General features: G+C 40.6%; 1 protein-coding gene across 1 annotated transcript in view; it reads right to left on the bottom strand.

Moving 5' to 3' along the window:
- The window catches only part of RIMKLA (ribosomal modification protein rimK like family member A), a 27,349-nt gene that overhangs the window by 7,844 nt on the left and 1,843 nt on the right, over window positions 1-17,662 (bottom strand). The window contains exons 2-3 of the mRNA XM_006903994.3: window positions 4,843-5,073; window positions 3,308-3,394 (exon numbers count right to left, since the gene is read on the bottom strand). Of these exons, the coding sequence (XP_006904056.1) occupies window positions 3,308-3,394; window positions 4,843-5,073 (318 nt within the window). The remainder of the gene's footprint in view (window positions 1-3,307; window positions 3,395-4,842; window positions 5,074-17,662) is intronic.

Here is a 17,662-nt window from a genome sequence, read left to right as displayed (position 1 = left end):
GAAATACTCCTCAAATTGATTTACAGATTTAATATACTCCCTACCAAAATTCCAACTTCCTTTTTTACAGAAATTGACAAGCTAATCTATGGAAATTCATATGGAAATGCAAGGGACCCCTCAAATAGCCAATACAACCTTGAAAATGGACTAAGTTGGAGGACTCACACTTTCCAATTTCAAAACTTATTACAAAGTTACAGTAATCAAGATAATGTGCCCTGTCATAAGGATAGACATAGAGATCAAAGGAATAGAATCGAGAGCCCAGAATAAATCCTCACGCAAAAATCAATTAATTTTTGACAAGAGTTCCAAGAGAATTCAATGGGGGAAGGAACAGTTTCTTTAATAAATGATACTGGGAAAACTGGATATCCCCATGCAAAAGAATAAAGTTGGATTCCTACATCACACTTTATACAAAATTTAACTCAAAATGGATTAAAAACCCAAATATAAGGGCCAAAACTAGAAATCTCTTAGAAGGACATATAGATATAAATCTGTGTGACTTTGGATTAGGCAAGCATAAAATGATATCAAAAGCACAAGTAACCAAAGGGAAAAATAGATTGGATTTCAACACAATCAAAAACTTTTGTGTATCAAAAGGTACTACCAAAAAAGTGAAAAGACAACCTATAGAGTGGGGAAAAAAACATGTTTAAATTATATCTCTGATGAGGGTGTAATAGCCAAAAAATATAGAGAATTCATAAAAAGTCAACAATGAAAAGACAAACAATCCAATTGCAAAATGGGCAAAGGATGTGAATACACATTTCTTCAAAGAAGATATACAAATGGCCAATAAGCAATGAAAAGATGTTCAACATCATTAGTCATTAGGGAAATATATATCAAAACCACAGTAAGATACTACATTACACCCACTAAGATGGCTATAATAAAACAAAATACAAAATACAAAATTAATGAATAAGTAACATAAAAGTTGAGAATGTGGAGAAATTGGAACCTTCATACATTGCTGGTGGGAATGGAAAATGGCATAACTGATGTAGAAAACAGTTTGGCGGTTTCTCTGAAGTTAAATATATAATGAATTACCATAAGACCCAGCAGTCTACTCTTGGGTATATACCCAAAAGAAATGAAAATGTATGTTCACACAAAAACCTGTACGAAAATGTTCAAAATAGCATTATTCATAATAGACACAAAGTGGAAAAAATCCCAAATGTCCATCAACTAATAAATGGATGAACAAAATGTAGTATATCCATACAATGGAATATTACTGAGTCATAAAGAGACAAAGTACTAATATATCCTATAATATGGACGACCCTTGAAAACATTATGCTAAGTCGAACAAGAAAGACATAAAAGGGCACATATTGTATGATTCATGGATATGAAATGCCCAAAATAGGCAAATCCATATAAACATAAAGTAGATTTTAATAATTGTCAGGGACTAGGGGGAAGGGTGATTGAAATTGACCCCTAACAGGTATGGGGTTTTTTTGAAGGGGTGTGTGTCAGGGACTAGGGGGAAGGGTGATTGAAATTGACTCCTAACAGGTATGGGGTTTTTTTGAGGGGGTGTGATGGAAACGCCTTGGATCTGAATACACATTTCTTCAAAGAAGATATACAAATGGCCTTAAAGTTAGATAACATATATGAAGTTAGATAACATATACACAACAGTGAATATGCTAAAGTCCACTGAGTTGTACACTTTAAAATAGTGAATTCTTTGTTATATGAATTATATCTCAATTTTTAAAATGTTTAAAATGACTATGTCTTCTATTTACATTCTGTTTATTGTCTGTTTTACCTTTCTACAATGTGAGCTCTTTGAGGGCAGGAATTTTGTTTTGTCCCTTTCTGTATCCCCAGAGCCTAGAATAGTACCTGGCACTTTGTAGGCGCTCGATAAATATTAGTTGAATTTTGTTATGTATATTTTACCACAATAAATAAATTTAGTTGGGAGAAGCTGAATTTGAGGACTGTAGTATATCTGAATAGTATTAAGAGCTCCATCTTGCCCCCCGCCCCCTACTCATTTCTCTTGCTCTTCAACAGGACCCCTCTAGGCTCACAAGTTGCTTTGCTCACACCTATTGTTTGTTTGCTCGACTCACTTCCTCCAGTTCAAATTCCACATTTCGACTTAAGTCTCCTTTTCCAATGAAACTTTCCCTGCCTCATGGCAGAGTTGGCCCCACCCTCTGTTTAGCTCAAGCGTGCATCTGGACATGCCTGCCACTGTGGTCACTGCCCTGCAATGCAACCGTCTTTACCCCTTTCATACTGGAGCTCCTTGAGAGTGATCATTGTGCCTAGTCCACTTCTGCTGCACAGTTCCAGCATCTCAAGAATTGTTCCTTATGTGTCCATTTAGGTACCTCCTTTCACTCCAGATGCCCGGAACAATTAAGTATGCCATCTGGGTATCATCACGAGGTACCCACTCACATACTGCAGAAGGACTGCTTTCTGTTGCATCTCTCCTCTCAACACTGACTGAGTCCCTACTATGCACCAAGCATGTAGTAGGTCTTGCAGAGATAAAGATGTGCAGGACCTGGTTCCCACCCCTGAGCAGCTCACAGTTAAGAAGGAGAAAAGGCACAAAACCTGTAACTGTCATAAAGTGTAGTGCTGTGCCAGAGGCAGGAACAAAGTGCTATGAAAACACAGAGGGAAGAGCAATTAACTTTGTCTGGGAGAGAGGGAGGGAGGCCGGGATGTGGAAGGAATAGAAATGACATCTGGAGCTGGCTTTAAAGGACGAGCAGAAGTTCACTAGAGGGCAGAGGAAGATGGCATTCCAGCAAAGGTCCGGCCTCGGCGGTGAAAGAGAAGTAGTCTGGAGTGGATCAGGGAGGGCCGCATGGCCAGAGAAAGTGCAAAGGAAGGTGATGGCTGTCCGTCCAGGGCCTTTAGTGCCAAGATATGGAATATAAACTTTGTTTAATAAGCAACACAGGCTCTTGGGAGGTCTTTTCCAACAAGGGAGTGACGAGAATAGACTGGTTTCAGAAAAATTACTCTTAAAAAAATAACAAAAGTGTATTGGCAGTGGAGTTAGAAAAATCAGAGTCAGGTCAGGGGTCTATTGTCATAGTCCAGGGAAGGGAGTTGAAGGGTCTGATGAAAGCAAGGACAGTGGGGACAGAGAGGAGGGGACAGAGGTAAGGACTGCACAGCGAGCTCCCCAAGGGGAAGCTCCGTTTCTCCAAACAGTGCTTCTGCCATGCCTGATGAGGGTCTTGTCATGGCAAAGCTGCAGCCCTCACGGAAGCCCAGGGGAAGCAGCACTGACCCTGGTGTCCTCGTGTGCTCTTCACCACGACCGGGTAGCCCAGGGGTTCGGCTTCATCAATCATTTTTGAAAAGTCTTCATGCCCACCTGCCAAGAAAAGGTGAAAGTCAGTGAAGGTAAGACTGATGGTCGGGGAATGGTGGACCCAACAGGTATTCTCTGTGGGAATTGTTTCAAGGTCTCATGTCTCTAATTAAAGCAATTCGAACCCATTCAGTCTGATACACATACATTGTGTACCAGTAATACAAAAGATGGGAGCAAAGAGATAAGGAAATCAACATTTATCAAGGACTTCTAGGTGGTAAAGGCTTCACATGCTCTAGTTCATGTAATCCTCATCACAATCCATAGGCAGGGCAAGTGTTTTTCCCCTTAAAATGGCTGCAGCAGGCAGAATTCTAAGACGGCTCCCGAGATTCCTATCCGGCGGTGTACACACGCCGTATAAGCCCCTCTCTTGAGTGTGGAAGGGTGTCCCAAATTGAAATGATCTCTCCCCGACAATCCCTCACCCCCTGCCCACAAATCTGTTTCTCCTCTCCTATGTTTCTAGTCTCAGTGAGCTTTCACATCTGATTGCCCAAGCCAGAAACCAGAGTCCCTCTTGATTCCTCTCCATACTACTCCTATTCCATTAATCATCATGTCCTATTATTTCTATTTCCTTTATAATTCCTGAATCTGTTCACTTATCCTTATACTTACCATGGCCACCTTAATTTACACCATCATTTCTCTTTCGAATTGTTTTAAAAGACTGCTACTACAAATTTTGTCTCTGCTTTGCCTCTGTCTAATTCTTTCTCCACAGTGTAATCAAAGTGATATTCTGAACTTGATCAGGCCACATCCTTCCTTAAAGACCTCCAATAACTTTCTGTTAGTCTCAGGATTAACCCTAATTCTCCTTCGTTTACTGTCTATAGCTTCTGCTTATCTTTCCAGCCTTATATCTTAACTCTATCTCCATTTAGGTTCTACAAACTACTCAAAATATCACCAATTGGTCATGTTCTCTCTTGCCTTTAGGTCTATTTTCTTCTTTCTACTTAGACTTCTCCCCTGCTGCCCTTGCTTTAGCTGGGTAACTTCAGTTTAGCTTAGATATTATTTCTTTTGGGAAGTCTTCCTCAATATTTTCTAAATTCATTAGGATCTCTCCTTTGTATTCCCTTCCCACTTTGCACTGCACTGAACTTGCCTGTTTACTTGCTGTCCTCTGCCTCTGATGAACTGAGAAAGCCTTCAGAGCAGGACTCTTAACTTACTGCTATTGCCTTGTGCCTAGGATGGTGGTTGGCATGTAGCGTGTACCAGATACATATTTAATGAACAAATTACAGAGAGAAAGCAACAAAGGCATTTCAGACAGAAGGAACGACCATGATAAAGACTCAAGGTGCTGGAACAACTAAGATGAATAGCTCCATATTGAAAACCAATAAGATACTTGAGGGCTTCTGGGAAAAGAAAACATAGAGATATAGCTGGTTTGTAAAGATAAACTCCACCCCCATTTCGAAGACACTCACCATAGGAGAAGGTGTCTGGCATGGGGACCCCATGTCCAGCCAGCTCTTGGAATGTCCAGAATTTGTTGATGCAGTTTAAAATGCTCTGTGGGCGGTTGACTAAGCGGCAGCCCAACTTCTCTAGGTGTCGCAGGACCGTGATGTCACTGTCCGATTGCATTGAGGGTGTGGATACCCGAACGAGCACGACATCTGGGAAAGTGGTGAGTGCCTTCTGGTTCAGCTGTAGGCCTATAATTGAAGGACAAAAGTAAACTCTGTGCTTGCTGTTGTCTAGTCCCACCAGAACTGGTTCCAAAAGATTCCTCAAGACTGAACCTAGCAGGAAGATAGCCTTGATGGCACTTGGATATCCTGCTGTAACAAGAAAGCTACAGTCAACCCTATACTCCAAACAAATGGGCAGAGTATGATTATGAAGAAACACAAACGAATGAACAGAGGAAACAAAAAGGTAGCATATCAAGAATAATCCATGTTAGAAGAATCCACAGGAGATAACACAGTCCAGCGTCTTCCTTCCATATAGTACTAGTATTACTCGAAGTATAGTGGCTTAGGAGGCTGGATACTTAATGAAAAGGAAGCACTACAGCTCACTTAAGGAATCCTTACTACTCTTTTATGACTTAACCTTTGAAAGTCTATCTGAAATATTATGTAACCACTTAAATGATTTGGATGGCTATAATGAATGCAAAAATATTAATGTCAAGTGAAAAAAGCAGGATACGAAATTATAAATACAAGTTAGAAAAGGCTAAAAGGAAATATACCAATATTTTAACAGAGAGTAATAGGATTATAGGTGATTATCTATTTTATACTTATCTGTATTTTCCAAAATGTCTCCAAATACACATTAGCTTCAAAACAAAAAGTTTAAAAAAATCAATCTACTAAAAATCAATTCAACATTAAAGAAAACTAGAATGCATCCAAAGACAATTGATTCATATAGCAAAGGGACTTGAACTTGTATTACACTGGAGGAACTAAGAGTATCAGCTTGAAGTGAGGACTCAGAGGAACAGGAGTACAGTCTTCAAGTATCTGCAGGGCGTCCATGAAGAACTATTTGGCTTGTCTTCTATAACACCAAGAGATAAAGCTATTCATGAACATTACTTTGTTTGTTCACTCCTGTATCCCCAGCCCCTAGAACAGTGCCTGGTGCATGAGAGGCACTTGCTGTTTGTTGATATATACAGAAGCTACAGGAAGACAGATTTGGGCTCAAAAAACAGGGACACTTTTCCACTACCTTATGATGGAATGAGCCGAGGCTCACTGGTCACCTGAGGATGGCACAGAAGGAATGTGAGGGTCAGATAAGCTTACAGCAACCTGCTTAGTTAGTCTCTTTCAACCCCGATATCCTCTGATTTGTATTACTGTAAGTAGTTACCTAGGCATCTACGGTGTACCCAGCATCCGGGGATGGAATGTTGCAGACATGAAATAGGATTGGCAGGGTAATGAGAAGTGAGTTCAGGGAATACCTTGGTCTGCTTTAGTGAATCTTAAAGGAGTTTCAAAATGCTCTAAGGAAAGCTTTGAAACACAGTTTCAGAATAACCACACTTCTACTTCATAAGTGATATACTGTACATATAATTCCAAGAAAACAAAAGGTATTTGTGAAATTACTATTTCTCCACTGGGGCATAAATAATATTAATACAAAAACTCTAAGCAAAACAAAACAAAACAAAACAAAACAAAACAGAAGCAAACAAACAAAAACCCCACAAAACTACCGTATGAGTCTAACTTGCAGTTTTCCCTCATCGTAGGGGATATTTTACCAATTTAAAAAAATGGAGTAGTTGTAATCATTAAGATAAATTGTTTTTAGTACTTCTGCTGATGCTGTGAACCCAAGGCACTGGAACATAATTTTCAGGGATCATTTATAAAGAACATTCAAGTTATCCTCACTTCGCCATCAGAAAACAGTATCTCACATATGTCTTTTCCTTTGTCACTTATAGCTTCTGCAGAAAATAATACAAAAGGAGAAAAAGCAAGCCTGAATAGCATACTCAAAATTGACAGAAGAAAGAAAAGTATTCAAGTTGGTGCAAATGGTGAGTAAATACAGAACACTTAGGGAAAAAGCAACAGCCCAGGACAATGAGATAATATATGTAAAAATGCTTTTAAACTACAAAATGCTATACATATGTAAGGCGTTGGCATTATCATTGCACAGACATTCTACTAAGCAAGGTAGGACAATTGATGGAGATTTGTACTACCTGATGAGAAAAATGGCTTTGCAACAGAAAAGTGACCTAGAGAAATGAGAAGCAGCAGAAACGTCTGGCTTTTAAATCCCAACACAAGACCACAGACAAACAGTTACACTTCAAAATGCGAAGAAAAATATTCAATCATTTCTGGAAATACCAACCACAAGTGGACAGAGACAGCTCAGCCTCAACAAGCAGATTCACATAAACCTAGGAAGTCTTACCAGGACTTCATTTCTCTTCTCCAAAGGTAAATCTTAGGGCCTGGCTCATTCCAACTGAAGCCTTTAATAAATGAAGAATGGAATGGGTTAAAGTGTAGCTGAAAAGGCTCTACCAAGCAGTTAGACAGGTGCTGGCTGTCCAGCTCTGTGCAGAGAGGGACGTGACAGGCTAAGGGATATAGTGCACACACAACCAGTTACTTCTCTGCCTACTGACACGGCTCCAGCATTCTTGCTATGGGCAAATTCATTTGGCCTCTATTCATCCCCATTCTCTGCTATCTAAACCTAGTCTAAGTCACCTTTTCTAGAAGTAGTAGACGAGAGGCTGCCACTCACTGTGGCTTCAGCGGAGACAGCAGTTCTACACAGACATGGCCAAGAACAACTTAGATTTAAGGCTGGCCCTTGGCAAACCTGTCAGTGAATTCTGAGACCTTCGACCACTTAAGTAATCTCTCTCCCTCCCTTCCTTAATATCTCTCCTTAGGACAGGATCTGATAAACAATACAGGTTGGACTTTAACCTACAGACTTCAAGCCAAGGGAATGAAGAGCTGATGCAAGACATCAGGGAGAGTAGGGTTCTGCTTGGCTGTCAAGTGAATGGAAGGAAACCCCTCAGCAATGAAAGGCTCATGCCCTCAAACCACAAGGGATTTCATTAGCTTCAGTGTCCTAGTGCTCTTGGCCATCACCTTGACCTAGGAAGAAGGGCAGGGGAAAGGGAGCTGAATTGCTTCGGGGGTATTTGGGGTCTACCAGACTCTGAGATTGGGCTTGAGGTTTACTGTTTAGCTTCGAACTACTTTTTTTTTTTTTTTTTTAACTAAAATGATCACTCTGTTCCCAAACAGGTCAGTAAGACAGTGAAAAAGATCAGACCCTAAACTGGTTAGTACAGTGACCAAAAGCCAACCTAGTCTAAATCGACTTTTTGAAACCACAATATTTTCTCCATATTACTTCTAAAAAGAATAATCTATTTTCATGGGTAATTATGTTCTGATTTCCTTTAAAGCTCTCTACTATTTATAATTAGAAGTATTTTAATGTATTAAAAACAAGATAGAAAAATAAGTCACTTTCCCTAAAGAACTGAGCCTGTTTTTTCTAACCTATATATCAGGCTAAACTAAGTTAATTCTATAAAACTAGACTTCTGTATTTGTATGTACAACAGCAAAGAAATGCACTTTTATAATATATAGAAATAGCTTTAAAAATAATAAAATCTTTATTGGAAAGTAGAGTTCTAAAAATTAAAAACCATTCTCAATCATTCACATCAACAGAAGGAAGCAGCAGCATGAATAATCAAAGGCGTAGTCATTCAGACCTGAATTTGGCTAGCATTTTCATTGAGCACCTGTTGTATTTTAGGTACTTTGCTAAGAACTTTCACATATATTATCTCATTTAAATTAAATGTGTCTTGTAATATGGATCCCTGCAATAGCTCTAACTGTAAAAGTCTTTGCGTTTTCACATAAGCGATGCATAACAGGTCACCACCCTCCCAACCCGCGTACACTCAGCTCTCACTTACGTGCTCACACATATATGTCCTTAGCTTCACAAAAGAAACTGGTTTCTAGGATGCTAGAAAAAACCCTCATGTACAAAGCAAGCAGCAGAAATAGAAAATAGTAGGATGCTGTAGCATGAGAGGAAGCAAGAACCTGTTATGGCGGCTTTTCAAAACATTATATATTAGCAAGATCAGGTAACAACAGTGGCTGGTAGTGAAGCTCTAAAAGTTGTCACAAAGGAATCAATAATATAAATAAAGTAAGTGGATAATCCATAAAGGGTTTCATATTATCTTGCTGTGTTATGAGAAAGATGTATCATCAGAAACAAGATCTGGCTCATCTCACTCTGGTTTTCCCTGGTTTCTTTCTACCCGCCCGTCAGCATTTTCTCATAAGGAAATTACTTTTCTCGTAAGTAAGTTATTTTTATTCTTAACAAGTAGATGCCATCGCCGCTCCTTCTTTCCCTTTTAAAGTTCTTTGTTACAATGCCCAAAGAAATCTCACCCCCACCTCATTAAAACCCACAGTCAGTTATGTGGCCACTTTCTCTTTCTATCAACTGCTATTTTGAGGTTATTTAATTTAATGTAACCTTTACTGAACTGTTGGGATGAGTCAGACACACTATTAAGCAGGAATACAAAGATGAACCATGTAGTCTTTGCCTACCAGGAGCTTTTAGTCTCCTTTCGGAGAAAGATATAGACACAATTTAAATATTCATTCATTCGCTCGCTCAACACACATTGTTTCAGGCATTCATTCAGCCAATATTTACTTAGCACCAACTTAGCCTAGTGTTAGTTTGGGTTTCCCCAGGAGCATTCCCAGAAACAAGGATTCTCGTGCAAAAGGTTTATTACTAGGGTGGTACAATCAGGAAACACCAGTAGGGGAGTAGAGAAGGGAACAAGGCAATAAAGGGTCTTATCAAGTGAGCAACCACCTCAGCAACTGGGGGCTTCATCCTGCTGCACAAGAAATGGCTCGGTGCACGTGCCTCAGTTACCCCACCCAAGGGGCAAGGGATCTAGTGAGCTATGATTTTTATACACCAATTCAGTCTTTGGTTGAGGGCTGCTCCAGGGGCATGGTGTCAAATCCCTGGTTCTTCTGGCTCGCCATGCATGTATGGGTGAAGTAGTTTCCTATGACAGGGAAAAGCCCTCAGACGGATTCAGATGCTGATGGTTAGAAGTGGAGCCCCAGTGCCATCAAATGGGGCAGGGAAGGGCCGATGACAGCTAGGGAACAGGCACCATCTTAAGGGTTAGGGATGGGGGTTGAGATGTGTGAGTGAAACACACAATATCACTTGATTGTAAGAAGGACAGCACATCCCTGTGATTACTGCCATTGATGCTCTGTGCAGAGCACCTGGGTATTAAGAAGAGTTGTCAATCTGGTTTGGACAGGAGGTGGGGAGAAGAGGTGACCTATTATAACGCCACATGAGAAGTGCTCTAGGAGGCATATAGATCAGAATACACTGACAGCAAGGGAGAAGGGAGCAGTTAGGTGATTATTTTAGAGGGAGAATCAAGGAAAGTTTCAGAAAAGAGATGTTGACTCATGGTGCCTCTGAGCTCAGAAGAAATGTGTAAAACTAATAAATGCATAATGCCTACCTCTCAGAAACAAATCGATAGGAACGGCATGGCATCTCATAAGCACTGAGTTCAGGAATATCTCAGGGCTAACTTATTTGCAAAAGCATTTCAAGAAGTTGAGGCGACATGAAATGAAAGGCAATTATGGCAGAGGGGATAAGTACTGGTCTCCAAGTCAGAGACTTGATGAAATTCCTTGCTGTCATTTAACAGCTTGGCAAGACACAAAAATCTCTCTGAGTCTGTTTCCCTTTCTGTAAAATGGAAGGGTCCCAGTTGACAAGATACAAATCTCTCTCGGGGTCTCAGTTTCCTCATCTGTGAAATGGAAGGGTCCCAGAACCTGGAAACCTTCTTCCTTCCCCTCTGCTGGCCCCATCTTAAGGGCTAGAGATGGGGGTTGAGATGTGTGAGCAAAACACACAATATCACTTGATTTTAAGAATCACCTCCCCACCTCACCAACACAATCTTTCTCGTAATCATGAAGACAAATCTCATTAAGCCCTTCATCTCTTTCATATCAGTCACCCAAGATCCCAGTTTCTTAGGCCATTTGACTTCCCTGGACTGTGAAGCCCACCCGGCTCTGACTTTGCCTTTTCTACTCCCACCTTCCACTCCTTCCCATCTCCGCTGTGCCCTCAGGGACCTGATGGGTAGCTAATGCCCCACCCTCAACATTTTTAGTGAGCGTTCCCTTCACCTTGTTTTTCTGAGTCCCAGGGAACCCCAGCTCTCCCCAGTGACAGTGCTTCCCCAACAACCCTCCCTAGTTGTGGCTGTTTTGTCCATCTCGCACCCGGGACTATTAGGCCGAGAGGCAGGAGAGATGTGCTCTTTGGTCCTCATTATGGCTTCCATAATGGCTCCCCTAAAACACCCAGCCTGACTCTCATCAGACTGCCCATCATCTCACTTATGCAAGTCACCTAAGGACCACAGTCACTCCCCTCTGTCCTTGAAGCTTTAGGTCCTAACTCACTGACTCTCCCCTGCTGTCATAGATATTGGTGATTTCAGTATCTGTATGGAGAATTCTTCCAGTGCCCAGACCTCAGTTTCTTGACCTCTTCTCCTCCAAGGATCTTGACCACCACCCACCTCAGCCACCCCTCCCAGTTAAATTCTAGACTTTATGCACTCATCATAATTCCAATCTCCAAACACTGTTTCCTATTTGTTCATCGTGCTCCCTCTAGTACCCTAACTCCAGCCATACTTCAATCCCACCGGCAACTACCATTCATGGATCCCCCATCTTTTCACTGTCCCTCACCCCCTTCACACCCTCACTTCCCCTCTTACCCTATTTAAATTCCATAGACAAGCACCATAACATAAAATCTCAAACCCTTGCATCCGTTTCTTGCTTAGCTAAACCACAACCCTGGTTAGACTGATCCAACTCTCTGCCTACTCTGTGTGCTCTCCTGTGCGGTGGAACCTGTCTGGAGAAAAATACACAAACCTGCTGACTGGTTCCAAAGGCATCTTTATTGCTGCCTGGCAAACATTATATTTTCCTAGTCCATTCACTCTCCCACAACCGTAGACAACTATTTCACAATTTCTCTTCTTGCCTCAAACTTTCACTACTTCCTACCATCTTCTTATACTCATCTTCCTGTTTCAATGAGAAAAACAAGAGCAATCAGAAAAGAACTTCTCCATAAGCTCCCACTATCACATCTACATGCACCTGTGTCATACAGGGTACCTTCTCTCTTATTACAATGGCTGAAGTGTCCTTGCTCCTCACTTAGGCCAACCCCTTGAAATATGCAACAGATCCCAACCCCTCTAGCTCACTTAAGGCACTGCTCCAGCAATTCACCTTTCTCTCCGATATCACCAATTTCTCTCTCCTGTTGGATCACTCACACCAGATACAACATGCTGTTGTTCTCACTTCTGCAAGAAAAGCCTCCTTAACCCATCTTCCCTTTGGACAATGTCTCAGTCGACTCAGGCTGCTATAACAAAGTGCTATAGACTGGGTGGCTTAAACAACAGACATTTACTTCTTATAGTCCTGGAGACTAGAAGTCTGATATCAGGGTGCCAGCATCGTTGGGTTCCGGTAAGAGCCTTCTTCCTGGTTTGCAGACTGTTGACTTCTTACTGTATCCTTACATGGCAGAGAAAGCAAATTCTCTGGTCTCTTCTTCTAAGTGCACTAATCCCATAACCTCATCCTCATGACCTCATCTAAACCTCATTTCCTACAAAAGGACCCATCTCCAAATATCATATTGGTGGTTAGTGTTTCAATATATAAATTTGGGAGGGGACACATTTAAGTCTACGGCAAGCTATGAACACATTTCTCACCTTCCTTTTATAACAAAACTCCTAGACTGGGTATATTCACTGTTTCCACCACTTCACTGAAACTCTTCTGATCAGGGTCACAAAGCAAAACCCACATTACTCAATCCAATGGTCGATTCTTATTCCTCATCTTACTTGCTCTATCAGCAACATTTGACACAGTCTGATCACATCGCCTTCTTGAATATCTTCTGGACTTGACTTCTGGGATACCAGACTCTCTGGGATTTCTTCCTTTCTTTTATTCAGGATTATTTCTTGGTTCCTCCTCTTCTCCGTGACCACTAAACAATGAAGTGCCCCAGAGCTCAGTCCTTGGGCCTCTTCTCTTTTCAATCCATAGTCACTCCCTTGATGGGTTTCAGAAGATGCTCCTACTTTTGATATCTTCAGGCCAAGGCTTTCTCCTGGATCCCAATCAATATGCTAAACTGCCTACTTGGCACTTCCACTTGGATGTTTAATGGGTGTCACAGACAGAGTCCTGATCCCCACCACCTGCCCATACCTACTCCTCTCACACCCTTCCATATGAGGAAATGGCAAACTTTATTCTTCCAGCTGCTCAGGCCAAACATATGGGAGTCCACCTTGACTAGTCTTTCCTTCTCACCCAACATCTGACTTAGTAGGCAAATCCCGACAACCTGGTCTTCAAATTATATCCGAAATCCAGTCACTTTTCACCTCCTCCCCTGAAACCCTTCCAGTCCAACAAATCATCATCCCTCACCTGAATTGTAGCAAAAGCTTCCTAAGTGATCTCCCTGCTTCTGCCCCTGCTGCCATCAGTCTATTTTTAACACCGTGTCTAGAATGACCCTGTGCACATAGGGCAGGTCATGTCACGCCTCTGCTCAAACCCTCAATGGATTCCCAGCTCATCCAGCGTCAAAGTCCTTCCATGACCCACAAGGCCTACATATCTGCTCCTTCTGCACACCCACCCCTCCAACCTCCTCTTCTAGTGCTTGCCTTGCTCCAGCCACACTGGTCTCCTTGCTATTCCCTCTTCCCTAAACTGTCTAGTCCCAGATATCTAAATGCTCTGCTTCTTCATCTCCTTCAGGTTTTTACTTGAACATCACCTGGGTGAGGACCACCCTAGCCACCCTATCTAAAATGGCAAGCCCCTCCTCCACCTCCAGGAACATGCTATCCCCCTTCCCTGTTTATTTTTCCTCCTTAGCCCTTTCCACCAACATACTATATATGTTACTTTTCTTGTTTGTATTCTATCTCCCCCATCTAGCATGTAATCTCCTTGAGAGGCAGGGATTTTGCCACTTTTGTTCTGGTGCCTAGAACAGTATCTTAGACAGTCGATAGATATTTGTTGACCAAATGAATGAATCAAATCATAATAATGAGGGTGAAGACTGAGTCTGTTCTTACTCTCCATTATATCTCCAGTCCCTAGCATGTGCCTGGCACAAAGTAAGTATTAATATTTGTTGAATGAAATAAATGAATAGGATTGTTGTGAAGAATAAGACACCTAGAAGATATTAAAGTATTAATAACAGAGTTAAAGGAATGAAGAACCATTATTCCTGTTATTTCCTTAATGCAAAGTAACTGAAATTTATTACTTTCTCAGAGTGGAGCCTTGAGTTACTTTTTAATAGTGAAGGTTCACATAGAAATAGATTGAGAATTTCAGCTGTGTTATAGGCTTTTATTAAAACAATATAAACTCCAATTATGGTGAAGTCTCTCAGGGAAGGTGGCCAGAGAGGGGCTGGAGTGAGGTGAGGTTCTCACTGATGTACCTAGATGTCAGTGTACTCCTGCTAGTAAGGGGTGTAACAAGGAGGTGTTGAAGATTGGGGATGACATGGACCTCTGTCATGATGGCTATACCCCTTCCACTAGGTGATCCGAACAAATTTGGTGGAAATTTCATGGTAGAAACAACAAACGGTTCAGAAATTTATAAGTAGGGCTTTGAGATCCACTAAGGATCTCAATCTACTGGTTCTAGAACTCTTCCCAACACAAACTACGGTTAGAAATGTACACACAAAATACACACCCAACCCATCCTCAGTCCTTGAGGTCAGCGCACAGATGTAAACGTGGACCCATGGGGTAAAGTGTATCCATTCAGTGCTCCAGTCGATTTGCAAACATTAAACGGTAGATGCTTCCACCCATTCTCTCACCTTTCCAATACTGCTGTATGGTGGTTTATTTGGATTACAGGATGTCAGGCACAGGCCTTTAGCAGAGACTGAGGTTAAAGATCAACCTCTATGCACAAAGGTTAGAATGGTACCCTTTACTGCTAGTGTCTTCTTGCTCAGTAATGGGAGTCCATCCTTTCTCCATGAGGCCTCTGTTGTCTTTTAGAAGGCTGCAATAAGACCATTTCCTCATATAAATTTAATTAGGATTCCCCTTGATTATTACTCATCTGATTACTGCAAAGAACCATGTAAGAGTACCCAGAACACCTTAATTTAAAGAACGTGACTAGAAATTGCCATATGGCTACCACATTTTAGCTCTGAAAGTAAAGGAATGCTGAATCATTCTGATCCTGAGACAAACTATAACACAGCCTCATTTCCAGGTCAGATTCATTTTTTTCTGTCTTGGTATCTGTCCTTGAGTTTGTGACTATACCTGTTTTGGGGGACAGTTAATCATAAAGATCTGTGGGTGGCCAAACAACTTAATTTGCACAAATGACTGTCCTCATATAATGGCTCATTACAAAAACCTTTGCACATCCAATCATGATTCCTCAAACACAGAAGCTAATTACAATAAAAGTCTCATATATTCAAATTAACCTTTAAGGCACTTCACGACATTAACTGAAGACCTACTGTGTACCGTTATGGAACATACATTTGAGGAATCCTCCATCATTTAGAGAAAAAGAGAAGATAAACTATAAATAGATAAATTGTAATAAAATACGATGAATGCTATTTTTAAAGGTATATGCAATGTTTTTTGGCAGCAGATGGAAGAGTGCTTGGGGGCAGGGTAGGGAGTTCAAGAAAGACTTTATAGAGATGAGTGACTTGAGCTAGAAATAAAGGATGAATAAAAGTTTACCATGTGAGAGGGAGCTGGACAAGATGGGCATCTCAGGCAGAGGGAATTTCAGTGCAAGGGGCAGGGTGAAGTCAGTGTAGGTTGATGTATGGAGTGGAGTGGAAACAAATTCTGGTTCTGCTGAAACCAGAATTACTGAGTATTGGTCCTTACTGGCAGGCCAGACACTCTTATTGATGTTTATAAGAGTTAATATGTAAAAAGAACCTAGACCTCATGTGCCTAGAGCATAATAAACAGTACATATATTTTGCTTTAACTATTATTATGTGCATTTTGGTGCCATATTCACTACCATCTTATTCTGAGGTTGAGAATAATTCATAAATTTTTGTTGAATGAATGAATGAATGAAGAACTTGTGTTTTCTAAGAAGGAAATGGAGATGGATATGATGCTCTTAATGCTACATCCAGCAAAAAGGTGAAGGGCAAGTGTTTTTTTACAGGATTGCTTCAGTCACCTGAAGGTCATTCCACTTTTCCCAGTAGTCTCCTCATCCGAATCTGTGCTGGGGAGGTAGATCACTGGGTTAAAAATAATAATCATAAAACTTTGCATTTCCATAGCATTTTCAGTTTACTTGTATTATCTCTAAAATAACTACAGTCTTTAAATCCAAAATTTTCTGATCTGAATCCAATTTCCAGATACAAACTGAAATTCTTATCTCTGGATCTGGGCTCCCAGCAATCTCCACAGAGCAACTCAGAAAAGAATTTAAGCAACTGCTTGAAGCACTGCCCATACCTGTCCCAAACTGACTTCTTCATCTACTCCTTCACCAATCTTAAGAAGAAACAGAAAGGAAGGAAGGTATGAAGACTGTAAAGGTGGTACCTTTACTTGCTAAACATAAAATTACTTTGCAAAGTCACTGTCTAGCTTCAATTTAATTCAATTCAGTTCAATTCCATATCTACTGAGAAAGGCACTATAGGTTGCAGATGTCCCAAAGCATACTTATTCCACATCACTGGGCTGGGAATTAGGGCATCAGGTTTTTAACTGTGGGTTTGCTGCTAACTAGCTGGATGGCACTGAGGCAAGTCACTTAATCTCTTTGAGCATCAGGTTCTTCTTATTTAAAATGAAGGGGTTAGGATGGATGATCTCAGAGTCCTTCCCAGATCTCGCATTCTATAATTCTCAAATGGGAAACAGTATTGATATCATTATAACTATCTATTTCTGTATTTCAAAGTCAGTAAATTCTAGAGATTTATTTTTTCAGGGGCATATTCTAGCTTAGCAAATTGCCAAGGGTTTTCTATAGTTTGACTACAGAAGAAATTGGGAAATAGAGCCCACAATCTTTATTCATTCAAAAATATTTGAGTGCCTATTATGTACAAGGAGCTATTCTAGTCACTATTACAGCACTGAACAAAATAAACGAGCTCACTCTTCTCAGGGAACTTCCCTATGCTTTAATTCACCTCGCAACAAATAAATCTTTTGACTGCTTTCAGTGGCAGAAACAACGATCTATTAGGTTTATTTTGTGTGCTGTCATATGTATGTGGCTATCTGTGAATTAGCAAAAAATTTAAAAAAATGCATCAAAAAATAACGTTTTTCAATTTCTCCATTGACCAGACAAATAACTATGTAGATTTTTTGGTAGTTTAAAAATAAGTAACTCCTGGCTCATGAATTGACAGATACATTCACACATGAATTCAGTAAAATTTTAGACACTAAACAAAAGGGTTTAAATGTTTCCTGCTGCACTAAAATTTAATTTTCTTTTTCTGAGGCAGACTCTTTAAAATGGGGTTAGATACAAA

The sequence above is a fragment of the Pteropus alecto genome, unplaced genomic scaffold, assembly GCF_000325575.1.
Source record: "Pteropus alecto unplaced genomic scaffold, ASM32557v1 scaffold170, whole genome shotgun sequence".
NCBI lineage: Eukaryota > Metazoa > Chordata > Mammalia > Chiroptera > Pteropodidae > Pteropus > Pteropus alecto.
Note: the sequence above shows the minus strand (reverse complement) of the source record. Positions and strands in the feature narration are given on the sequence as shown.